General features: G+C 45.0%; 1 protein-coding gene across 1 annotated transcript in view; it reads left to right on the top strand.

The window, feature by feature from the left end:
• Positions 1-27024, top strand: part of LOC140428430 (sterile alpha motif domain-containing protein 10-like) — a 157296-nt gene that overhangs the window by 28769 nt on the left and 101503 nt on the right. Inside the window, exon 2 of the mRNA XM_072514867.1 lies at positions 5628-5806. Within this exon, the coding sequence (XP_072370968.1) occupies positions 5628-5806 (179 nt within the window). The remainder of the gene's footprint in view (positions 1-5627; positions 5807-27024) is intronic.

Consider the following 27024-nt stretch of genomic DNA (forward strand, 5'->3'; position numbering starts at 1 on the left):
AAATCAGCTCGGCGGGTGCGGTTGGAGTTGGTATCCAGCTAAAGTGTCAAAAATAAAAAGGAATAGCCACAATATAACATTTTGTTTGGTTTGACTTCTATCTGTTTAATCCTACAAAAGGTGTAATTAGTAATAATAGAAGCATTTACTGTATGTGAAACAAATCTACATTTCGTATGATCCTAGTGACAATGTTAACATTGCTTTGTACGTGAAAATGATTATGGATTCCCTTCCTAATGTGGGTGTATTGGTGCTTTGCATCATTTTCTACATGTTATTTTCTGCTGGGAATTCAGAAAGTATTAAAAAAAATTATTCCACCCTTTCTCAGTCAACCTCTAGGTATTTTATCCTTTTTATACTCTCTCACTTACGCATTATGGCAGTGTAGGAGAGACGTATTGATTTGATAATTCTCTACAGATCTCCTGTCATCTAACAATGAGTGTACTGCATCTAATTGATTGGGAGTAGAATTAGCACAGCCTAAAACCTTAGCCAGCCTTCACAAGGTTAATATTTTTCTCTGGCTCATTTTAACATTGATAATGGGTTGGATTCTTCAGTCCCACAGCCGTCTGTTTCTCGGTGGTGCGCCGTTTCCTGGTGGCGGGATTCTATACTTCCCCCCGCTTGTCAAGGAGATTCCCCATTGAAGTCATCCCACATAGCCGTGACCGCACGGGTGCACTGCCGGTTGGAAAAGCGAATCGCAATGACCGGAGAGTTCTGGCCTATATGTATTTGGGAGCATAACCTTTTTGGATTGGATTTGTTTATTGTCACGTAAAAAAGTATTTTTCTGCTTTCAGCTCAACAGATCATTGAGTACATGAAAAGAAAAGGAAATAAAAGAAAATACATAACAGGGCAACACAAGGTACACAATGTAACTAGATAACACCGGCATCGTGTGAAGCATACAGGGGTGTAATTTTAATGAGGTCAGTCCATAAGAAGGTCGTTTAGGAGTCTGGTAACAGTAGGGAATAAGCTGTTTTTGAGTCTGTTTGTGCGTTTTCTCAGACTTTTGTATCTCCTACCCGATGGAAGAATTTGGAAGAGTGAGTAAGCCGGGTGGGAGGGGTCTTTGATTATGCTGCCGATTTCCCCAGGCAGCGGAAGGTGTAGATGGAGTCAATGGATGGGAGGCAGGTTCGTGTGATGGACAGGGCTATGTTCACGACTCTCTGAAGTTTCTTGCGGTCTTGGACCGAGCAGTTGCCATACCAGGCTGTGATGCAGCCAGATAGGATGCTTTCTATAGTGCATCTGTAAAAGTTGGTAAGAGTTAATGTGGACTTTTAGCTATGTAATGATAATTATTTTCTAACATTACAAAATTATACATATTTCACCCATATTAATTATGTAAGTTTAACTATCTTAAGCATTTATTTACCGTTGCTCATTTTCATTTGCATTTATGCATTTACGATGAAATCGAATCATTAATATCTCTGGGATTATGTTTGGGACAGAAATTTTTGGGTTGGGATCCCTGGAAAACCAGGTTCGAGCTCTTACATGAAGTGCATGAAAAAATTGAGGGGGGATTTTTAGGCCATAGGTCATGAGATTGACTTTTACATGAGTATCAACTGGTAGCACGGTAGCACAGTGGTTAGCACTGTTGCTTCACAGTGTCAGGTACCCGGGTTCGATTCCTGGCTTGGGTCACTGTCTGCGCGGAGTCTACACCTTCTCCCTGTGTCTGCGTGGGTTTCCTCCGGGGTATCCAGGTTTCCTCCCACGTCCTGAAAGATGTGCTTGTTAGATGAATTGGACATTCTGAATTCTCCTTCAGTGTACCCGAAAAGACGCCGAAGTGTGGCGACTAGGCGATTTTCACAGTAACTTCATTGCAATGTTAATGTAAACCCACTTGTGACACTAATAAAAATATTATTATTATTATAAAGCTAATGGAAAACAAAGGGTGCAATTTAATGGGAAAAGTTCCAGGTGTCATATTGGGCGCGACTTCCGGGGTCTTCCACGGCCCGTATTTAATGGCACTTAATGTTGGAAATGATCCTCCACGGGCTTCACACTAGAACTGGCTGTCCTGTAGCTGATTCACCAGACTCGCCCCCAGCAGCTCCATGCTAACAAAGGGGAGCACCTCATAAGCCTCCCTCTGAACTCACACCCAGGCAGAACATGAGCATAGCACCATGCAGACCTGGTCCACCCTTTGGGGATGCTCACCTGGCGAGACTGCTGGACGCCATGGAGAGCGGTCGAGGCATTGGAACCGCATTTTTGTGTAGTCTGATGCACCGCTCAAGGACAGCATGGGTGCAACATGGGCCTCATAACATTGGGTCTCTGCCTCGGTCTCCGGCCTCAGCACTGGCATCATCAGCCAGAAACTCAGCCGGTACCCCTTATCCCCCGTGAGCGAACCCGTCATCCTGGGGTGGTCCTCAAAGACGCTGGGGAATTCCGAGTTTCCCAAGGTGTAGCTGTCATGCACGCTCCCTGGGAAGCATGAAAACGTATGCATGATCTGGAGGAAGTGGTTGCACGCAAGTTTAACATTCAGGGACGGAACCCTGTCCTGTAAACAAAGGGCACTCCCTGATGCCCCGGTGCCTATGGTGACATGCGTGCCATCTATTACCCCCTGGACCTGGGGCATTCCTGTGATGCCGGAGAAACATGTGCCCTAGCATAGTGTTGGGCTTGGTGCAGCTCAAAGTTTATGCCGTCAGCTGCCCTTGAGCGGTGCATCGGACTGCTCAAAAATGCAGTTCCGATGCCTCGACCGCTCTCCACGGCGTCCAGCAGTCTCGCCAGGTCGGGGATACAGTGCATCCGTGACCTCATTGATGCACTTGTGGGCTGTAGCTTGGGAAATGCCGCACAGGTCCCCACTTGAGCTCTAGAATGAACCCGTTGCATAAACGTGCAGGGCTGCGGTGATCTTCAAGGCTACCAGGAGCGGCCACCCTCCTCCTCCACAAGGTGCCAGTTCCACAAAGACATGGCATGGGTGCCGGACCGTCTCCTTGTTGAGATGGAGCCTTGTGCGGCAATTGCTGTTTGGTATCTCCTTGCACGACCAACATTGCCAGCATTTCCCTCTGGGTCCCTCCCCAGCCTGATGGATGGCCAGGCCTTCTGGGTGTGACAGCCCGCTGCACATGGGGTGCCGCCTCCAGCCCGCGTCAACGCTGCTGCCTTCTCTGGCATCTGGTCACCTGGCCTGCCGCCAGCACTGCGAGGCTTGCCACTGTGGGGTCAACAACATCATCCATGTTTGTACCTATAAGGAATTGGAGAAGAAGAGAGACTGACAATCAGTTAGGGCTTCCACACTAGGACACTAATAGACCCTGAACCTCCCCCACCCTTACGTGCCCTGCCTTCTCTAAGCCAGTTGTACTGGAGAATCCCACTCTGCACACCCATCCCTGGCCACTGCAGGGGCCCCTAGACCCCAAACCTTGACCCCTGCCAGAACCACCCAGGAGACCATGCTCCTGTGCCCTCCACTGATCCATACACACCCTCTGATCGCGGGGATATACCCAGTGCTGCAGCCCAACTCTTGGGTGTTTGATTGTTGGCTGCAGGCTCTGTGGTGCTGATGCCTCCAGGGTTTAGGCAGAGTGTCCAGGCCTCACAGTTTGATTGAATGCTGTGCAATAACACTCGTCTGAGACATTGGAACAACGGAATTAGGAGCAGAAGTAGGCAATTCAGCCCTTCGAGCCTGCTCTGCCATTCATGGCTGATCTCTTCCTGGTCTCAAATCCACCTCCCTACCAGTTCTCCATATCCCTTTAGCCAATTTTTAAAATTATAAATGTATCTATTTCCTTCTTGAAACCATGGACGATTCCGCATATTTGGGGCGGCCCGACGCCGGAGTGGTTCACGCCACTCCTTCCCTCCGGAGTTGCCCACCACGCCGATTATGGCAGAATCCCGCCCCACATCTCCTCTTTACTGCCTGCTTTCCCACATATTTGAATATCAACCACAAATCTTGCTGTGTTACACTCTGTCCCTGCTTGCAGATCATTTATATAGATTGTAAACAAAAAAAAACAAATACACAGTATCACCCCTCACAGGTTCCTCAACAGAAACGATGGATAAACCTGAGAATGTGTTATCATGTCCAGTGCCGTTGGGCTGCATGCCGGGAGTGAAAATGGTTCCTCCCCCCCTCAGCCCATCTCAGCAGCCATTGAGCCACTTCCACATTATTTAAAGGAGTGGTAAACGGCGCCCATGTAACCTCTCGCTGGGGAGCAGGTGAGTTCCCAGGAGGCCATTAGATTGGAATTCCGTCTTGCTAACGAGATTGAGGTTGGCCTTAATTGGTGCCTCGCTATGTCTGGGTGAGATCTGGAACTCACCAATGGGAGTGGGCCGGTTAGATTGCGAACTGATTCGTGCCCAGCAGGGATCTCGATTTCAGCCTCTCCCACTATTTAACTGGTGCGTAGATCCGCGCGGGTAGGGCAGCACGGTGGCTCAGTGGGTTAGTCCGGCAGTCTCACGGCGCCGAGGTCCCTGGTTCGATCCCGGCTCTGGGTCACTGTGTGGAATTTGCACATTCTCCCCATGTTTGCGTGGGTTTCGCCCCCACAACCCAAAGATGTGCAGGTTAGGTGGATTGGCGACACTAAATTGTCCCTTAATTGGAAAAAAATAATTGGGTACACTACATTTTTTAAAAAAAAGATCCGCGTGGGAGCAACGCGGCCGTTAAATCGCACCCAAAGTTGGATGACAGGGCATATGGGACATTATACTCTAATATGATGCTAAATTGCATGTAATTAAAAATGAATTAAACTCATGACTCAGTCGAGTCAGGACCACACTTTTACTTGGCTTTTTCTTAATAAATATGCAATTTTCTTTCTTTCTAAGCCCCAAACCTTTGTCACTCGTAGCTTCATAAATCATACACTGTATATATGCAATGTAACTTGCTTTTAAATCCTTAAGGATTGTAATCAATGTAATCAAAACTCTCAGCATTGTTTCTTCTGGAAGTATTTGAAAATAAAATCATACCAATTTAGAAATTCCATTTATGATTTCAACAACCAGAATAGATATTCTCGACGTCACCCATAATTTTGCCAGATAAATGACCTGCTTGAATTTTCAGAAAATATTTCACTAGTTTAATATTATAACATATATATATATTTTGATCCTTCTACAAATTACTTTTTTCCTCCCTGAAGGCTACAATTGTATGAGATTCTGGATTCTGCCAGTCCTCTGGTACTTCACCATAGTCACCATTTTTCAAGTGTGAATGTAGATGATGAGCGTGGGTAGGCTATTTGAAAATTAAGCACATCAGAGCTGAACCTAATCTTGTCCTCACTTTATGTTGATACATGTTCAGTTTAGGAACCAGTGGACACTATTTTTCAATCTCTAGCCCAGAGCGCTGAGGCCCGATCACAGTACATAAATGGCTGGATGCTACATTTGGTAGTGATGCAGTTTCCAGTGCTTTTGAAATGTTCTATTATTTAGTTGTTAGTCACAATACAGTTATTCTTTCTGTGTAAATGAATGCAAAAGAAAAATGCTTAACACGTCTCCTCATTGTTTCATCCATTCCCCTTTTCCCTCAATTTCAGCGGCTTCCCATTTCAGCTTTTGTCGAAATGCCCTGGATCAAAGTGTGTCAGCAGATGATTTAAACTGCAGGTTGCAAGATGATGCCGTGAACCTTGCCTGGAACGATGGGAGAAGTCAACGGACAGCTGGGGGCAGAAATATAAAGCTGCTACAACAGCCAGGAACAGAGCATTTTCAGGTAGTTGGAAGGATTTGCATGTTCATATTATTTCTTGTTTAACATATAAGATTGCCTGATCCATACTTTGCAGACAGATCCTAACTGTCTACTGGGATGCATATTTGATTTCTAACTTTGTTTTAATACACAAGAAAATACATAGGTTTAACAAAGTACCTGAGAAATTAACCCTATAAACTGTAGGACTTTTCATTTGATAATACTGGCAGGTTCGGTATGATCTGTAAGTGTTACTCCTAACTAGGATTTAAAGATAGATAAGGGCCAATGTTAACTCCTTCCATCTGTTATAAACAGGGCAGTGGGATCACAGAAATATGTCCGGTCACTTTGTTCATTTACAGTGATGCTCCAGCCAGTATAGTTTTGGATAGGGTTGCATGGTGATTGGCCAGAGTGGCAGGCTGTTTTAGCCAGATCCCACCATTAATGTACAAATAGGGGTCCTATGACACACATTGAACTTCAATTCCAATTTCACAGTAGAATTAGGTGCCGTGTATGCTTGCTTCAGCCATTCATACTAGGCAGTGATGGTCTAACTAGTGAGGACCACTGGAGGTTGTTAAAAAGTAGTACTGTCTTTTTCCTCATTCCCTGATAAGCTGTTTTAAAAATTCAGCCTTAGAATGTCAGCATTGTCAGCAAGGCCATCATTTACTACCCATCACTACATGATCTTGAGAAGGTGCCAGTGATCCACCTTTCAGAACCCCTGTATATATATACACAGTGATGTTAGGAACGAAGTTCCAGGATTTTGACCTGGAGGCAGTGAAGGAACATTTATATAATTCTAAATAAGATGGTGTGTGATTTGGAGGGGAACTTGCAAATGGTGGTGTTTCCACACATCCGAGGAATTGAGAATAGTGCTCAACTCTGTGAAATTATAGGGCAGCACGGTGGAGCAGTGGTTAGTATTGCTGCCTCACCGCGCCGAGGTCCCAGGTTCGATCCTGGCTCTGGGTCACTGTCCGTGTGGAGTTTGCACATTCTTCCTGTGTCTGCGTGGGTTTCGCTCCCACAACCCAAAAATGTGCAAGGTAGGTGGATTGGTCACGCTAAATTGCCCCTTAATTGGAAAAAATGAATTGGGTACTCTAAATTTATTTTAAATTTTTTTAAAAAAACTCTGTGAAATTATCAGCAAATACCACCACTTCTGACCTTGTGTTGGAGGGAAGGTCATTGATGAAACAGCTGAAGATGTTTGGACCTAGGATGCAATCCTGAGGAACACTCACCACTGGAGTTTGGCTCTTTTGTCCATGTTTGAGACACGGCTCTAATGAGATCAGTATTGGAGTGGCTCTGGCAGAAACCAAAGTAAGTACCATAGAGCAGGTTGTTGTAGAGTAAGTGCTTTGCTAGCACCTTCCATTATTTTGCTAATGATTGAGAATAGACTGATAAAGTATCAGGATTGGATTTGTCCTGCTTTTTTGTGGACTTGTGCAATTTTTCACATTTTTGGTCAGATGCTTGTATTGTAACTGCCTTGGATCAGCTTGGCTAAGTCGTGGTTAGTTCTGGAGCACAAGTCTTGAATACTATAGTTGGGATGTTGTCAGTATCCATAGCCTTTGTTGCATCCAGTGGCAACAGATGCATTAAAAAAAATCATCATTTTAAAGAACCGAATTGTTTGAGGACTGGCTTCTATTATGTTCAGGGCTCTTAGGATGAGACCTAGGAGACCTTGTGGTGCAGAGTGGTAGTGTCCCAGCTGCTAAGGCCAGGACTTGTTGATCACGGAAGGAGCATTCAATGCAGTTTGGGAACCCTTCCACCACTTCCCTTGCTATACACCAAAGGGAAAAAACAGTGTGGGTGTGAAGTTATGCTTTAAAGAAAGGAGACTGAGATGGATCATCCACTCAGCACTTCTAGTTGAAGTAATTGTAAAATCATTTTATCCTTTCTTTTATTCTCTTCATTTCTTCCAATTTAGCTCTCTCACTTTGTAGTTCTTTTCTCAATCTCGTTCCTCACTATCTCGATCTGTGTTGTTTTTGTCCTTACCTTTTCACTTGTAACCTTTTTGCTCCACATCTGCCATTTACTGTCTCACTCTTTAATCCTACAGGTTTTTCTTTATACAAATCTTAGCCTAATATTGCAAATTACCAACCACCCTCTTTCTTTGACCCTATAATCCTACTTTTGATTGAATCCCATGTTGATTAGATCCCAGCACACTGTTGGCATGGGCAGTTACCGACTCTATTCCTATGTTAGTTACTGAATGAATATTAATTGTGCAGTACCTCCAAGCCTTTTGTACCATTGAGCAACATGAGGATGTTTTAATTGGACTCAAGAAGGCAATCTATTGCCTAGATTGGCTATATTGCACACAGGCAGGAAGATATTCCTGAACTTAGAATACCTCTACATTCCTCTTGGCTGAACAGCTGAGTATAGAAGCAAAGTTAAACTTGGAGTTGGACTACCATAAGCAAGTCATTGAAGGTTCACTTTAAACACTGGTGCAACCACTTGGAAATATAGCACATATTTCCTCCACTATCCTTGCATACTAAGGTCTGCTATCATGATCATAATCAGCTAATTTAGAATTGATTGCAGATTGAATCTAGCATCCTCCTAATTTATAATAGTCAACTAGTCACTGAATGTTGACATTCCACTTTTCAATCTCTTAAAGGCAATTGAAGATGAGCTATTTTCTCCAGATTTCTTAAATGCTTCACCAATAAGTCATTCACTTTTGCAGAACTTGTTTTTCTCAAATGAAGACAATTGGGCTTTTGAGTTACACAAATTAGTCTACTAAATTGTGTTTATGTATTTTACTGTCTCTTTACTGCGTGCCAGATGTCTCAAATTATAGTATAATGAATTTGCATAATTGCAGGATTCCTTTGAGAGCACTGAACTTCTTAAACTTTATGTCAAAAGACTGTATTCATCCATTTTTCTTAAAGCACAATATTCATGTTGTTACCATGGTGCAAAGGCCATTTCCTTATGCTCTGTGAAAAATACAATCAGTTTTTGTTCTCATCACTAACTTGGAAGAAGTAGTTGTAGATATGAACATGCAATGTGATTCATGCCAACTGGTGATTTCGGCAAATATCTGAGTGTAGAATTAAACTGTTACATTTTGAGCCTATTTACATCGTCCTCAAAGTATGAATAAAGGCAAACTAACATTTAAAAAAATCTTGCTTTCATAAAGTGTCTTATTATTCGTGTGATAACCCTCATGATCCTCGTGAGGGTTTTCACATCACTCATTGATTTCCCTCTGGGGCTCGTGAAGTATGAGTTCCCATGGGGAGATCAATGAGTGATCTTTCATGATCCTCATGAGGGTTATCACAATTCTGCCTTCCCGATATCCCACCCTCCTAAGGCTGACCTGTGCATAAAGTCACATTAACAGTTGGTCAGGATACCAGAAGAACAATTCTCTACATAATGTAAACTGCTCAGCAATATCCAACTTCCAAAGACTGCACCAGCTCAAGGAGAAAGCATGTTCTTATTTTCTCAGGAAATTACAAGCTTATGACTTTGTCAGCATTGCCCACCTCCTGAGAATAGATAAAATAAAAATTAAGAGTTATCATTTGGCATGATGTCACCACAATTATGTTTACTCAAGGAATCACAGTGTCCTTGAGTCAAGCTTTGTCATGCAAAAACATCGCAAAATGCATACAGGTCATATAAAAGCTTCACATTGCAATCCTGAAACCAATTTCAGTGGAAATAAATCATTTGTTAAGTATATAGTTAAGTGTATACCTATATGTACACTGTATAAACATGTACAAAACGTAAGTATTACTACAATAGAAATGACAAAATCTACCATCTTTCTGTAGTTTCCCTAATCCCAGGCTGTTGTCACAATCCTCAATCATCTGTAGCTAGTGATTGGCGAAGCCACAAAATGAATCCAGGCAAGTTAAATTAATTTTTTAACTGTGACACAGAAATCCCACGCAGAGCTAATAATTGAAGCAATGAAGCATATAATGCTCATGGCGAGGGATTATTATCTTCTTTGCTAAACTTTTATAACTTTCAAAATAATGTGATAAAATGCATACAAGATTGGGAGCGTAGAGTTCAATAATGTGTAATTATGCCCTTAATCTTGTAAGTAAAATGATCAAATCCTTCTGTGAATAACTGATTTTATGCAATTTGATTCTAAATTCCAGTTTATTCTTGAACAATTCACCTTAGTGGCAATTTTAACCTTATCTTCCTGCCAAGATGCTGATGAGTCATAAAGTCATAGGGTTTCTGCAGCACGGAAAGAGGCCCTTCAGCCCATCGTGTCCACGCTGGCCATGAAGCACCTATCTCGTCTCATCCCATTTTACAGAACTTGACCCATGTCCTTGTATGCTGTGGCATTTCAAGTGCTCATCTAAATATTTCTTAAATGTTGTGAGGGTTCCCTCTCCTCCCACCCTTTCAGGCAATGCGTTCCAGATTTCAATCACCCTGTGGGTGAAAAGGTGTTTCCTCACATCTCCTCTAAACCACCTGCCTTTATCTTAAATCCATGTTTTATGCCTTGCCCAATTTTACTTGTCACTGATGTCTGTTTACTTATGGTGTTTTGTCTGTTTCTAACACCAATTTCTAAACTAGCAGGTGGTCAATCCCCCTCCGATTAGAAACATTCAGCTCTTGTACTTAGTAATAACACAAAAACTCCACTGGGAAAACAAGTGGGTGAGATGAGAAAATGCTAAATCCTGGTTGCTACATTGTGAAATCCACTGTTCTACAAAGCCCAGTGATGGAACAATGCAGCTGGTTAGCAGACTGGGAGGCAGAGCTTGCTAAATTGAGCCAAATTATTTAAACATAATGGAATCTTAAAATATTATAATTGGCAGTAGAGGAGACTATCATATTACAGTACATTAGAAATAGATTACTATAAAACATGATTTTGACAAGTACAGAACTAATAAGTTAGAGATTTATTGAGTCTTTAGTTGCGATGTTGCAAAGCAATTAAAACAAATTACAGATCAATCACTGACAATTTAAGGATACATATTTAATTAATTCACGTGGTCATTTTAAGGAACTTCTTTTTCAAACCTCAGAATCTCAGTTACAATCAGTTTTTGGGGTGTACTCACTTGTGATATAGGAAACACAGTAGTCAATTTGTACACAGCAAGGTTTCACAAACAGCAATTAAATAAAGGCCAGATTAAATGTTTTAGATGTTGGTTGAGGGATAAATATTTACCAGGACACCGGGAGAACTCCCCTGCTCATCTTCCAATAGTACTGGGAGATCTTTTACACCCATCTGAGAAGGCAGATGGTACCTTGGTTTTACAGTCTCATCCAAAACACAACATTTTTGATAGTACAGTACAGTACTCTCTATTTACTGCACCAAAGACTAACCTAGATTGTATGCTCAAATATGTAGAGCAAGGCTTGAACCCACAACCATCTGAATCAAAGGCAAGAGTATTACCACTGAGCTAAGGCAAACATATCTATTTGTTAATTTAGAAAGAGATGTCATGTACTAATTTGATTCTTAGCACATTTTCAGTGATAAATAAGCATTTATTTGAGAGCTGGAAACAATATCTCCTAAGGTTAAACTAACCTGTCACTGTAGCTAGGAGTCTATTCAACTAATTGTTTTAAGTACCTGTATTGAATTTAAAAGTGAACATTTAATCTATTTGAAGCTACATAATGCCAGTTACATAGTCGATGTCCAATTCAGACCCAATTTGTGAAAAGAGTTAATCCATTTAGAAACAATCTAAAATTAATCTGGTTTTATCTTTGGCTTTACCTGTGTAAAATACTTGTTTTACTTGTTTGGGCTCCCAAAGCAAGTGCTCAGCTTGGAACTCATCCACAGCAAGAGACTCCCAGGTGGATAGCGGAATTCTTTAGGGATGTCCTCAAAGCATCCTTGAAGAGGTCAATTATTCCTGCCGACTCATTGGAGTTCCTGCCTTGTGACCAACCAAAATGGAGAAGTTTCATTTGGGAAGGCATCAAACACAGAGAGTTCTTCAGGAACACACAGAGGCAAAGTTGAGGCATTGGAGAGAGCGCACAAACCTGCAAACAACTGACCTACCTGGCCCTCCAAGCAGCACCTCCCCAATGCAGCAGAGTCTGCAGATCGCACATTAGAGTGGAAACAAATCATCCTCGATCCTGAGGAACACCTAAGGAGACTTGTTTGGTCACATAAATGAGATTCAGTAAATAACATTTGAGCCATCCCAAATTACGTGGATCACATATAATAGGGTATTCCAGCATTCTCTATATTTCAGACAGGGGCTGTTTAGCACAGGGCTAAATTGCTGGCTTTCAAGGCAGGCCAGCAGCACGGTTCAATTCCTGTAACAGCCTCCCCAAACAGGCGCCGGAATGTGGCGACTAGGAGCTTTTCACAGTAACTTCATTTGAAGCCTACTTGTGACAATAAGCGATTTTCATTTCAGGTAAATGACAACACGCATGGCATTGAGACAATAACACCTGCAAATTCATGTATCCTGGACATAGTGCAATGGTTTTTATGGAAGACAAGTAATTAGTTAAGTTCAGCTCAAATTAACTGATCATAAACACACTAAAAAATTCTCATGGTGCTGCAGTGCACTTCAGGATGCTGTGATGTTTTGAAATGCATTGGATTCCTGGATATTGTCACCTTCAGCTGTTTGACCAAATCCTACTAAGTGTGGATGAGACTTTGTGCAGACCGAACAGCTGAAGTGTTTTGGGATTCATATGATGAACTTTGATTTTACATTATGATCCTCATGCCAGATCTATACTCTATGGATCCAGGTTCAACATAAAAATTGGCATATAAGTAGAACATAAATCAGCAAGTTCATCTATACCAGTAATTGGATCTTCATTACATTGCCTGTGAATACTACATTGTGATACTCCAAACATAATGACCCATATTTTACTGAAACAATAGTGACATCAGAGGAATGAACACTTACTAAGGTGCAAATTGGCCAGGAAATAATGGCAAGGAAGAGATAGCCAGTGAATCACAAGTGGCTGACAGATTTATACCGCCCTCGTTAGTTTCACAAAAGTGGCACGTTTGCATGATTTTCATGAAGTTTCCTGAAAGTGCTTCAGTTAATCTTTTCATATCTACACTGCAGCACCAATAGTCTAGTTTACATTGACAAAAGTAGGAGAATCCTTAATGCATACTGCTGTTGGACTGCAACAATGCCATGTGGCCAGGGGTCCTGCCTCTTCCTGAGGGCACTGGGAGTTGGGGGTGGGGGTTGGGGGTGGGAGGGGATTTGGGACCGGCGGGGTGGAGGAAAGTGGGGAGCATGGGGCTCTGAACTTGCTTGTGCTCTTCATCAGGCTCATTTAAATATTGAACAGCCTATTAAACCTGACTCGACATCGTTTCCGTATTTCCAAGGAGGTGGCCAGTTCCCAGCAGCTGTCTAAATTAGACCAGCGGCAGACTGGCAAGAACTATGTCAAATGTGCGTCATGGAGGCCAGGAAAATTTAAAAGGGTAAGTATTCATGATTTTCGTAAATCAGAGGGCTCATTCTTTTGAAGTTAATGTTGCAGCAGCTCAAAGGCCAGGGGAGGTGCCAGGATCAAGAACTTGGCCAGTTCAGGGAGTTGTCACCCTTGTAGAATCATCCAATCCCTACAATGCAGAAGGATACCATTTAGCCCATCGAGTCTGCACCGACCAGGCCCTTGTCCTATCCCTGCAGCCCCGTAACCCACACATCCCTGGACGCTAAGGGGCAATTTATCATGGCCAATCCACCAAACCTGCATATCTTTGGACTGTGGGAGGAAACTGGAGCTCCCGGAGGAAACCCACACAGACACAGGGACAAAGTGAAAATTCCTAGCATTGTGTGGGCATTGTAGTAGTGGGCATAGCTGTTTGGACTCCACATGACCACCAGAAAAGCTGCCGGTGGAAATAGGTGCTGGACCCTCAGTAATATAGACGATTGGAGATGAGGAGCTTGCATAAAATGGGTAGAGTACGGGCATCAGGAGGCCAGAGGAGAGGGACAAGGGGCATAAAGGAGAAGGAGACACTACTGTGAGCAGAGGATCTATAGCCAGAGCTGAAGAGACCCAGAGATGACTGAGAACCTGTGCCGCTGGAGACTGTTGTAGTCTAGGCAGAGCGTCACAGACTCCTGTGGCTTTGTCAGTCCAGACATCTCTGGCATCTCTGGTTGTACTCTAGTGCACCATCTGGGTGGCAGATACTCATCACCAAGACTAGAAACACATCAGGATCACAAATAGCGGGGCATTGCAGGCATGCTACCATGGAAAATTGTGAAATTTGAATTCAATAAAATCTGGAATTGAAAGGTCTCATGGTGACGGTGAAATCCACCATTGTTGTATAAACTCATCTGGGAGATTGGAGGCGCAAGCCTCCCGTAAGGTTGGTAACGTGGAACGTCCAGAGACTGAATGGGCCGGTTAAAAGGTCGCGGGTGTTCGCGCACCTCAGGAGCTTGAAAGCGGGGGTTGTCTTTTTGCAGGAGACACACCTCCGTGTGAAGGACCAGGTTAGGTTAAGGCAGGGGTGGGTCGGGCAGGTTTTTCACTTGGAGTTTGATTTGAAATTGAGGGGTGTGGCGATTTTAATGAGCAAAAAAATGGGATTTGTGAGTGCGAAGGAGGTGAGGGATCCAGGTGGGAAATATGTGATTGTGAGTGGGGTATTGGAAGGGGCACCGGTAGTGTTGGTAAATGTGTATGCCCCAAATTGGGATGATGTGTGTTTTGCTGGGGGTTGCTGGCAGCAATCCTGGATTTGGCCACGTACCCAGTTGATCATGGGAGGAGATTTTAACTGTGTCCTGGAGCTGAGGGTGAATAGATCGTGCCCCAGGTCGATGGGTAGGGTATGAATGGCAAGGGAGCTGGGGGGGTTTATGGACAGAATGGGTATGGTGGATCCAGGGTGCTTTCAGAACCCAGGGGGAAGGGAGTATTCCTTCTTTTCACACGTCTATAAGGTGTATTGGAGGATTGATTACTTTGTAGTGAGTAGGCAGATTTTGGTTGGGGTGGAGGGGCAGAGTATGCGGGACTAGTTATGTTGCACCATGCACCCCACTGGTTGGATATTCGGTTCAGTACGGGACGAGAGCAGAGGCCGTGGTGGAGGTTTGACTCGGGGTTGTTGGCGGATGGAGGTTTTTGTGATCAGGTGCGTTTGGCGCTTAGGGATTATGTGGAGTTCAATCAGAATGGGGAGGTGTCGGTGGGCATTTTTTGGGAAGCACCGAAGGCAGTGGTCCGGGGAGAAATTATCTCATTTACGGTTCGTGCGAATAAGGAAAGTAGGGCGGAACATGACCGTCTAGTGAGCGTGATAGTGGAGGTGGACAGGGAATATTCGAGGATGCCCACCGTGGAGGGATTGGCGAGGAGGAAAAAGGTGCAGGCGCAATATGACAGGCTGACAACGGGGAGGGCGGTAGGGCAACTGCGTAGGGCAAGAGGGATGCAATACGAGTATGGGGAGAAGGCGAGCCGCATGCTGGCGCACCAGCTGCGGAGGCAGGCTGCGTCCAGGGTAATATTGAAGATCCGTTCTGGGGCTGGAGATGTGGTGTCAGAGCCAGGGAAGATAAATGAGACATTTAGAGAGTATTACCACGGACTTTACGAGGCAGACCCAGGAGGAGAGGAAGGGGACATGGAGTGGTATCTGGACGAGCTGGAATTTCCCCAGGTGGAGGAAACAAAGAGGCAGGCGTTGGAGGAGCCCCTGGGGCTGAGGGAAGTGCTGCGTAGTATCAGGGGTATGAAGTCGGGGAAGGCCCCTGGGCTGGATGGGTACCAGGCAGAATTTTATAAGGAATTTGCGGCGGACTTGGCACCGCATCTGTTGGGGCGTTTAATGAAGCACTGGAGAAGGGGGAGTTGCCGGAGACGATGAAGCAGGCAGTAATTACACTAATCCCCAAAAAAGGGAATGATCCGGTGGAATGTGAGTCGTATGGACCCTTATCACTATTGAACATGAATGTGAAAGTATTGGCTAAGTTGTTGGCTGGAAGGATGGGGGATTGTGTCCCGGGGGTGGTTGCAGAAGATCAAACAGGCTTCGTGAAGGGCAGGCAGCTGGCGAGTAGTATAAGACGGCTGTTGAATGTGGTGATGAATCCGTCGAGAGCTTTGGTACCGTAGTTGGTGGTGTCCGTGGACACGGAGAAAGCATTTGATCGGGTGGAGTGGCGGTACTTGTTCGAAGTTTTGGGAAGGTTTGGGTTTGGGCCGAAATTTATGGCATGGGTGCGGTTGCTGTATGTGGCGCCAAGAGCGAGGGTGAGGACGAATGATATGAGCTCACAAAGCTTTGAAGTACACAGGGGTACGAGGCAGGGGTGCCCGCTGTTGCCGCTGCTGTTTGCGCTGGCCATAGAGCCATTGGCGATGCCTCTCAGGGGGTCGGCAGAGTGGCAGGGGATACTGAGGGGACAGAGGGAGCATCGGGTGTCGCTCTATGCCGATGACCTCTTGCTGTATGTTTCGGATCCGTTGGAGAGTATGGGAAGGATTATGGGACTGTTGGGGAGGTTTGGAGGGTTCTCGGGATACAAGCTGAATGAAGGGAAAAGCAAGGTATTCCCAGTGAATGAGCTGCCACAACGGGCTAATTTAGGGGGGGATGCCATTTACGGTAGCGACGGATAGGTTTAGGTACTTGGGGATTCAGGTAGCGAGGGAATGGACGTGGCTCCATAAGTGGAACTTAACGAAGCTGGTGGAGGAGGCCAGGGAGGATATTAAGAGGTGGGATACACTGCACTTAACGTTGGCGGGGAGGGTCCAAGTGGTGAAAATGAATATTCTGCCGAGGTTCTTGTTTATCTTTCAGGCTCTCCCGATCTTTATACCAAAGGCCTTTTTTCGGAAAGTGGATACAATCATCTCTGACTTTGTGTGGGCGGGTAAGGTACTGAGGGTGGGGAGGACCCTGCTACAGAGGCAGCAGGGGGGGTTGGCCTTGCCAAACCTGCTTCATTATTATCGGGCGGCGAATGTGGACAAGGTGCGACGGTGGTGGGAAGGAGAAGGGGTAGAGTGGGTTAGGATGGAGGAGAAATCTTGTAAGGGGTCTAGTTTGAGGGCTATGGTGACGGCAGCATTGCCAATGGCTCCGTGTAGGTATTCAGGGAGCCCAGTGGTGCAGTCCATGGTGAAGATATGGAATAAGCTGAGGAGGCATTTTAGGGTGGAAGGGATGTCAGTGCTAACGCAGCTGTGCGAGAATCATGGGTTTGAGCCAGTGGGTGGGGGGGGGGGGGGGGGGGGGGGGGGGGGGGAATGGATAGTGTATACAGGAGGTGGAGGGAAGTGGGGCTGGTCAAGGTGCAGGATTTGTATTTGGAGGAAGGGTTCACCAGTCTGGAGGAGCTAAGGGAGAGCTTCACATTTATCCACATTATACTGCATCTGCCCTGTATTTACCCACTCGCTCAACTTGTCTAAATCAGCTTGAAGCATTTTAGCATCCAAGTTTCACACCAAGTTTTGTGTCATCAACAAACTTGGAAATAGCTACGGGAGAGGGGAGAGCTGCCAAGGGGTAGTGAGTTCAGGTATCTACAGGTTAGGGACTTTGCACGAAAGGTCTGGAAGGGGTTCCCTAGATTGCCCGGATACACCCTGCTGGAGCGACTGCTGCTTCCGGATGTGGAAGGGGAGGGAAGAATTGGGGATATGTATAAGTGGCTAGGAAAGCAGGGAAGCGAGTGGGTGGTGAAGATCAAGGAGAAATGGGAAGCGGAGTTGGGAATGGAGATCAATTGAGGAGTATGGAGTGAGGCACTGCGAAGGGTAAACGGGACCTCCTCTTGTACAAGGATGAGCCTGATACAGTTTAAGGTGGTGCACAGGGTGCATATGACTCGGGCAAGAATGAATGGATTCTTTGAGGGGGTAGCAGATGAGTGTGAGAGATGTGAGCGTGGACCAGTGAATCATGCGCACTTGTTTTGGGGTTGTGAACAATTGGGAAGATTCTGGGCGGGAGTGTTCACGGTCTTAGCCAGGATAGTGGAGGAGGAAGTGGACCCGGACCCTTTGGTGGCAATATTTGGGGTTTCAGAGAAGCTGGTGCTCATGGGGAGGAGGAAGGCCAATGTCATAGCCTTCGCCTCTCTGATTGCACCGCGACGGATTTTGCTGGAGTGGCGGTCGGCATCGCCACCGGAGGTAGCAGCATGGTTGGGTGACCTGTATGACTTTCTGCGGTTAGAAAAGATAAAGTATGAGTTAAGGGGCTCAGCAGGGGAGTTGAGAAAAGGTGGAGGATGTTTGTGACCGTGTTTGTGGAGCTGTTTGTCGCAGGGTGTGGGGGGAGGGTGTGGGGGGGGGGGGGGGGGGGGGGGGTGAAAAAGGAGAAAAATCTGTACAAACTGCATCGCTGATTGTTGGGAAGAATGTTTCCCGGGGTGTTTATTTGCTGCAACCTACTTTGATGCATGTTTGAATAAATTGCGTTTAAAAAATAACTAAATAAATAAACTCATCTGGTTCACTAATGTCCTTTAGGAAGTAAATCTTCCTGCATTACCTGGTCTGACCTACATGTGACTCCAGTTCACTGGAGCACTGTGGTTGACTCTCCAACTTCCCTCTGACTCTTAACTAACCTAGCAAGCTAGGGCAATTAGGGATAGGTAACAAATGCTGGCCCTGCCAGCAACATCCATGTCCTGCGAATGAATAAAACATGTCTCAGTCATTGCGGTGCTTTTCTGCACTCTCCATAACAATGGCCCACCAAAGAGGTGTGGCCCTGCTAGAGGACAGCTCCCCCCGATGTAAGAGAGGTGCCGCTGCTGCGTGAGAAGGTGGCCTCCTTCTGCCACTCCGTGGGATGAGGACCTCCCTCTTTTCCTTCCTTCGGCTTTTCTGTGACATTTGTCTTGCCTCCTTTAGAATAAGCAGCTGCCTTGTGTCTAAAATTCACCTCCATTTCCTCATTTTCATTGGACAGAAAACCTGTGTCCATGTGAAAGTAGGGCTTGCTCCCACGTAAGTCCAAAACTCAGTCAGTTTCCACTGGAGGCAGGTTTCTGACAAAAAACAGACCCAGCTCCTGTTTCACACCTCTGTGGCATATATCCCAACTTCAACTTTTTAAATATTTCTGTTTTGATTCATCAGGAACAGTTGTAAAAATGAATGTTTTTTTCCCCCTGAATTTCAGAATCTGCACTTAATACTTGCATTCAATTTATTTTGTCTCTAATTCAAAATCTAAATTTCCAAAATCTAAACTTACAAATCCTGCTACAAATGATCTGTGGTCACTTCCTTGGTGAAATGCAATATTTTACACAAATATCGTTTTGCCACCTTACATTGAATCCTTTCTTCTTTCCATTGTAATTAGCAGCATATTCATGGAATCATGCAATGCACAGCCCTGGAGCTTGGCCCATTAAGTCTGTTCCAAAGTTTTTTTTCTCTGCATGAGCCATTTAGTCTGAACCCAAGCTCCTGATTGCTCCTCATTCACTTTCACATTTCTGTTCTTTTCAAGCAGCTATTAAATTCTCCTTTCAAAGAATTTATGGACCCTGCTTCAATATTTTTTTGTGGCAGAGAATTCAGCATCCTAACCACCCTCTTCATAAATACATTTTCTAACCTCCCCCATTAGCTCTTTATAATTATATTATATTTTCACCCGCTCATTGTCCTCTTGTCAATCAATGCAAACAGTTTATCAGAATTTATGTCATTATAATTCTTGATAATCATGAAGACCTCATTTACAAATCAAAGATTTCAGCGATAGTAAAAATACCCTTACATTGCCAGTCTCTTTTCATAAATATAACCTCTCATTTCTGGATCTTAATGAATCAAACTTTCATCCTTTCCATTGTTTTGATATCCTTCCATCATGGAGTGCTCAAAAAATGAATAATAGTCTTGTACAAGTTCATTATTAACTCTTGCTTGTGTATTCTGTCTTTAAATTCAAAACCAAAAATTTGGTTTGCCTTTTTATATTATTATCTATTTACCTAGTAGCTAAAAGCTAATCAGTTTTACGCTGAAACGGAATGCTTTTAGAAACAATAATTTGGATCAAAAGTAACCGGCGCTGGGACAAGTTCATAAAATCCCTGCAGTGCAGAGGGAAGCCATTTGGCCCATCGAGCCTGCACTGACCCTCCCAAAGAGCACCCGACCTCAGCCCATTCCCCTGCCCTATCCCTGTAAGCCCACTTAACCTGCACATCTTTGGATTGTGAGCAGAAACTGGAGAACCCAGAGGAAATCCACACATCCACAAGGAGAACGTGCAAATTCCATACAGACAGCCATCCAAGTCCAGAATTGGACCCAGATCCCTCGCATTGTGAGGCAGCAGTGGTAACCACTGTGCCGTCTGCATTAATCAGGGAAAACAGGTACAGATTAGTTAAAGGCAAATCGAGTACAACAAACCTGATTCCGTTTTTTGATGAGGTCACAGAGATGGATGATTAGGATAATACGGCTGATGTGGCACATGTGTACATCCAAAAGACATTTGATTAAGTGCCACATAGTAGACTTTCCAGCAAAGCTGAAGCCCATTGAATAGAAATGAAAATGGCAGCATGGATACAAAGTTGGCTGAGTGACAGGAGAATAGTAATGGACAGTTTTGGATTGGTGGAAGGTATACAGTGAGGTTCCCAATGGTCGGTACTGGGACCACTGCTTTCCTTGATAATAATAATCTTTATTATTGTCACAAGTAGGCTTACATTAACACTGCAATGAAATTACTGACATAATTTCAAATTTTGCAGATGGGTATAGAGGGATACGGCACAAGGAAGTGCTGAGAGTTTTGGCAAAGGTTGGCATCTTGACCGGTACAGGCCTGGAGAGCTGAAGGGCCTGTTCCTGTGCTGTATTGCTCTTTGTTCTTGGAAATTCTTGGAAACGTCCTTTTGACGCTAACTTTCAACTATTTTTTTCGTCATGTAGCCACATTTTCCTTAATTTCACATGTCATTTTGTTCATTATGAGTAGCTTGACTTCTAACTTACTAAAATACATCTTGAAATTCAACAAAACCCACATCCACAACGATGAAGGTTGAAGTGTTTCCCCATAAATAACAGTAGGAAGAATCAGTCAATCAGTCACTCTAGTCACTGCTACTCACTGCCTTAACAGTTGGCCCAAGGGCAGCAGTAGAACAGGTATCGGAGATCATTTGACTCTATGTCAAAGACAATAAAAAACAAAAAGAGACATCTATTTGTGTAGAAACAACATTGTTTTATTCATCGTCATCTGTCACCTAGAAAATCAAGTAGTAGTACGAAAATTTAAGCTAAAAATGTAACTGCAAACCCAATTGCTTATGAATACCTTTGCTACAGTGCTGAAACATTTGGATCGACACACAACAGATTCACATCCAGGGGGAATTTCTTAGGATTTGCTATAATGAATTGTTCAAAGCCATTTCATTTGAGTAATTTTCCTTTGAGATGAAAACACAGTGACAACTAACCAGAGAGAATAACTGTGTTTTACCACCAGTGTTGTGGTAGATCAGTAACCTTTTCTTTATTATTGTTAATTGATTATTGTTTATTGATTATTGTTGTGAATGAGTTATTTGTTACTTGGATGTCCATTGATTTCAAAAGCTGTTTTTGTTTGATGTATAATACTCACCTTCTGGAGCGGAAACAGCTGGACCTGTGAGAGACACCTCTACTGGGGAGGGGGCTGAGTTTGAAAAACAATCCAGGAGTGACATCACAGGAAAACAGTAAATTCATTATTTGGTGAGAAGCTGCTATTAAGAATTGTGTTTAAGTAGCTTAAACTAGAAAAACGTATCATTTATAAAGAAGTAGCTCCTTGAATTTCAGTAAGCAACACCACCCGAACAGGTGCCAGAATGTGGCGACTAGAGGCTTTTCACAGTAACCTCATTGGTGTTAACGTAAGCCTACTTGTGACAATAAAGATTATTATTATAGCATTAGGGATTGTGGTAGTATGTATTAGGGGTCATGTGGGACTGGAAGCCCTAATGTCATTGGCTGACAGATCCCGGGTCCTGGTTGGCCGTTGACCTCTAGCTCCGCCCTGAAGGCAGAGTATAAGAAGCCGGAGTCCTCCCCCGCAGGCCATTCTACTATCGAGCTGCGGGGGAACAGACACGCTTAATAAAGCCTCATCGACTTCACTCTATTCGTCTCACGGAGTCTTTGTGCGCTATAGGGATGTAAAGTTACGTCAAGTCAAAGTGAAATGAGGTAATTTAGTAAACAAAGTAAGATAAGGTTAGCACACAGCTGGGGTGAAAAAAGAGCATGAGAAAGAGCAAGAATGAGAGCAGAGGTGGGAGGATAAAGGAATCTGAGAAAGAATCAGACTGAGAGTGGAGTGCTAGTTTGGAGTTTGAAGCTCTTGAGGTTAAGTTCAGATTCAGAAGTGACGTTGGGCAACTGCAAGCAGGTAATTGGGTGAGTACAGTTGGGTAAGTATTTATCGCTTATAATGTTTAAGGTATTTTTTTTGTGTCTATAGTTTGTAAGTGCCATATTCTGTAGTAAAGAGAACCAGGGAAGAAGGACCCTAGAGTAATTGATATTATTTGATTTTAGGTATCTTCTAAAACGTTTAATTTAAAGGGGTAAATCATGGCAGGAGAGCTTATAGCTGCAGTGTGCTCCTCCTTCTCTATGTGGGAAGCCGAGAACATTTCCAGTGCCCAGAGCCAGCATGTGTGCAGGAAGTGTCGCCAGCTGAAGCTCCTGGAAGCCCAGGTTTCGGAGTTAAAGAAGCGCCCAAGGACACTTTGGAGCATCGCGAGGTGGAGAGTATGGTGGATAGCACATATAGACAGGTGGTCACACCGGTGGCTAAGACTGACCACACAGGAAGGGAATAGGTGACCATCAGGCAAAGAAAGAAGGCTAGGCAATGCAGGAATCTCCTGTGGCAATTCCTCTGCAAAACAGATATACCGCTTTGGATACTTTTGGGGGTATGGCCTCTCAGGGGAAAGCACCAAATTCATTGCACCACGGTTGGCTCTGCTGTAGGAGTAAAAAGTGTTGAAATGCAATAGTTATTGGGGATTCAACTGTAAGGGGAATAAATAGGCGTTTCTGTGGCTACAGACAAGACTCTAGGATGGTATGTTGCCTTCCTGGTGCTAAGGTCAAGGATGTCTCGGAGCGGCTACAGAAGATTCTGGAGGTGAAGGTTGAACAGCCAATGGTCGTGGTACACATTGGTACAAACGACATGGGTGAAAAATGGTAGAGGTCCTAAAAGCAGGAAATAGGGAGTTAGGAAGTAATTTGAAAAGTCAGACCTCAAAGGTAGTGGTCTCAGGGATATTCATAGTGCAATGTGCTAGTCAGAGGAGAAACAGCAGGATATATCAGATGAATATGTGGCTGAAGAGATGGTGCGGGTGAGAGGGTTTCAGATTCCTGGGACCAGTTCTGGGGGAGGAGGACTAGTACAAACTGGACGGGTTACATCTGGGCAGTGCCGGGACTGATGTCTTAGGGTGAGTATTTGTTAGAGTTATTGGGGAGTGTTTAATTAAAACAGCAGGGAGTTGCGAAACTATGCAAGGAGGCAGAGGAGAGGAAAACACGGATAAGAAAAAAAGACAGAAAGGGGAATTAGAACAGTGATATGCAGAGAAATCAAGGGCCAGAATGAAACAGAGCCACAGTGCAAAATAATGGGAACAGGGCAAGGAAATTAAAAAGACAAACCTTAAGGTTTTGTGCCTTCTCGATAAAGTGGATGAATTAATTGTGCAGTAAGATGCAAATGGGTATGATATAGTCAGGATTACAGAGATATGACTGTAAGGTGACCGAGGATGGGGATTGAATCCAATGGTATTCAGTATTTAGGAAGGACACATAAAAAGGAAAAGGTGGTAGGGTTGCATTGCTGGTTCAAGAGGAAATTAAGGACTTCCGGTGGCGGCAATGAGTGAGTGAGCCACACATTCGGGGGCTCTCACTCCGGCGGGATTTGAGGACCTGGTTCCCCGGTTTTGCGGGACTGTGGAGCGCTGAAAGGATGGCCACGGGGGGGCTAAGGAGCGAGCAGAGCTGAATGGAACTGCAGGAGAGCAGAAAGCAGCGCAAACGGGAGAGGAAGGGACAAAGGCAAGGTGCAGGGGAAGCTGACCCGGGAGCAAAGATGGCGGACCTGCGGACCTCGGACCCGGAGATCCAGCAGGCGCTGGAAAACATGCTGCAAGTGATAAAGGCACCTATACTTCCTCAGGAAACAAAGGAAATTCGGCATGTCCACATTAACCCTGAACAACTTTTACAGATGCACCATAGAAAGCATCCTATCTGGCTGCATCACAGCCTGGTATGGCAACTGCTCGGCTCAGGACCGCAAGAAACTTCAGAGAGTCGTGAACACCGCCCAGTCCATCACACAAAGCTGCCTCCCATCCATTGACTCCATCTACACCTACTGCTGCCTGGGGAAAGCAGGCAGCATAATCAAAGATCCCTCCCAGCCGGCTTACTCACTCTTCCAACTTCTTCCATCGGGCAGGAGGTACCGAAGTCTGAGAACACGCACGAACAGACTCAAAAACAGCTTGAAATGAAATGAAATGAAAATCACTTATTGTCACAAGTAGGCTTCAAATGAAGTTACTGTGAAAAGCCCCTAGTCGCCACATTTCCAGCGCCTGTTCGGGGAGGCTGTTACAGGAATTGAACCATGCTGCTGGCCTGCCTTGGTCTGCTTTCAAAGCCAGCAATTTAGCCCTGTGCTAAACAGCCCCTTCTTCCCCACTGTCACCAGACTTCTAAATGACCCTCTTATGGACTGACCTCATTAACACTACACCCTGTATGCTTCATCCGATGCTAGTGCTTATGTAGTTACATTGTACATGTTGTGTTGCCCTATTATGTATTTTCTTTTATTCCCTTTTCTGCCCATGTATTTAATGATCTGTTGAGCTGCTCGCAGAAAAATACTTTTCACTGTACCTCGGTACACGTGACAATAAACAAATCCAATCCAATCCAATCCAAAGAGCAGTTTTGAGTCGTTGAAGCGGGATAACTTGGACCCACTTCAGAAGGCAGTGGATCAGCTGAACCAGAGACTGGATGCCCAGGACGAAAAAGTTAAGGAGCTGGGGGAGGCGGCGGAGGAGCAGGCGGACGCGCAGACGATTGCTGTGCTAGAAGTCTACGGGTTGAAGGAGAGACAGAGAAGACTGCTGGACAGAGTAGAGGAGCTGGAAAATAGAGCCCGTAGACAAAATCTGAAGATCATCAGCCTCCCGGAGGGGGCGGAGGGAGCTGATGCCACAGCGTTCATGGTAGACCTGTTGATGCAGCTGATGGGGGCTGAAGCCTGTCCGCGACCGCCGGAGCTGGAGGGGGCACACAGAGTACAGACAAGACAGGTGCATCCGGGTGGCCCCCCCCCCCCCCCCCCCCCCCTGTCCGATGGTGATTAGGTTCCACAGGTTTGTGGAGAAGGAGCGGGTGCTGCAGTGGGCAAAGAGCACTAAGAGCAGCACGTGGAATAACAGTATCCTTCGCATTTACCAGGACCTAAGCCAGGAGGTGGTCAGGCAGCGAGCAGCCTTTAAACAAGTTAAGGAGGTGTTGTTCAAAAAGCACGTGAAGTTTGGTCTGCTCTTCCCGGCCCGTCTTTGGGTTACGCATCAGGGCCAACACCACTACTTCTTCGAGCCCGAAGAAGCGATGGACTTTGTGAGGGATCAGGGGCTGGTCTCAAAAAAAGGACCCACATATTGTTAATGTGGAAGGAAGCCAAACCCCCAGGTGTGGAGACCTGGATAAACGACATGGCAGGGTTTATAAAGTTAGGACGGATTAAGTTCGTACTAAGGGGTTCGGCTCAAGGGTTCACCAGGCGGTGGCAACCGTTCGTCGACTACCTCACAGAAAGATAGAGGGAATGGAAAAGAAGAAGACAACAGCAGCAACCCAGGGCGGAGGGGGGGGGGGGGGGGGGGGAGGAATCGGACGGACTCTCAGGGATGTTATTGTATGTATAGGCATTTGTTTTAGGTAATGTATATTGGACTGTTGGATTGTATCTTTGGAGAGTGTTTATTTTTGACAAGGCAGTTGCCATTTAGTTTTGTTTTTGTTTCTGTTCATATATTATTTATTTATTTGTTTAAAACTGGCCACTGTTATTTATATTGCTTTATTGTTGTTTAAAAGAAACACTACGTACTGTTATGTTTGGCCAAAAAATCTTGAATAAAATATATTTTTTTTTAAAAAGGACCCACGGACGCAAGTTAGGGTCCGAGAATTATTGGTTGAAGGGACGCCTACTGTGCCTGGAGTGCAGGTCGACTGTTTACTGCTTTAAAGGTGCCTTGTGGTGTATTTTTTTTTGTGGGCAGTTTTTGCCTGTGGGGGATGTGGGGGAGGGTGCCCCCCCCCCCCCCTGCCTTTCGAATGGTCTTTTTCCTTTTTTCTGTTGTTTTTTTTTCACTCCTTTTTTCTTTTTTTTCTCTCTTCTGTTGTGGTGAATACCTTTTGTTGGGCTCTCTGAGTGCGCTGGAGCCTGTATTGTAACAAAAGGGTGGCTGGTCAGCAATGGGGATTAAAGATGTTGGTTGGGGGCTTTTATTTCATTTATGTCTATGGTTTTTATGTTTGTTTCGGATGGAGGATGTACGGGTACTGGGTTATTGCGGTGTTATATATTTGGGGTTTTTTTGGTGCTCAGAAAGGGACGTGGGTTAACACTTTTCTGTGTACACAGCTGGAACTGTATTGTACCTGGAGCAGCCTCGCGTTGCTGTTTGATGTTTACATCTTGTTTGATCTTTCCCATCTTAGTGAGACTGCTCCAGTAGATCGGAGTGGGGGATGGTGTCCTGGGGAGTGGGGAGATGAGGTCGGGGAAACAATGGAAGTGAGACAAGGGGGCGCCGGAGCAATGAGTCACCGGGCTAGCAGATTGGCTAGTCAAGGGAGTCAGGTGGGGTGGGGGGGGTGTGGGGGGGGGGGGGGGGGTGGGGGGCGGGGAAATGCAGCCAGTGAATGGCAGGGGTGGGATTATCGGGGGATGTTGCTAGGGCGGGGGAGTTATTTTTCTGACGTGGGGGGGGGGATCTGAAGTAGGTAAT

The sequence above is a fragment of the Scyliorhinus torazame genome, chromosome 8, assembly GCF_047496885.1.
Source record: "Scyliorhinus torazame isolate Kashiwa2021f chromosome 8, sScyTor2.1, whole genome shotgun sequence".
NCBI classification, from domain to species: Eukaryota; Metazoa; Chordata; class Chondrichthyes; order Carcharhiniformes; family Scyliorhinidae; genus Scyliorhinus; species Scyliorhinus torazame.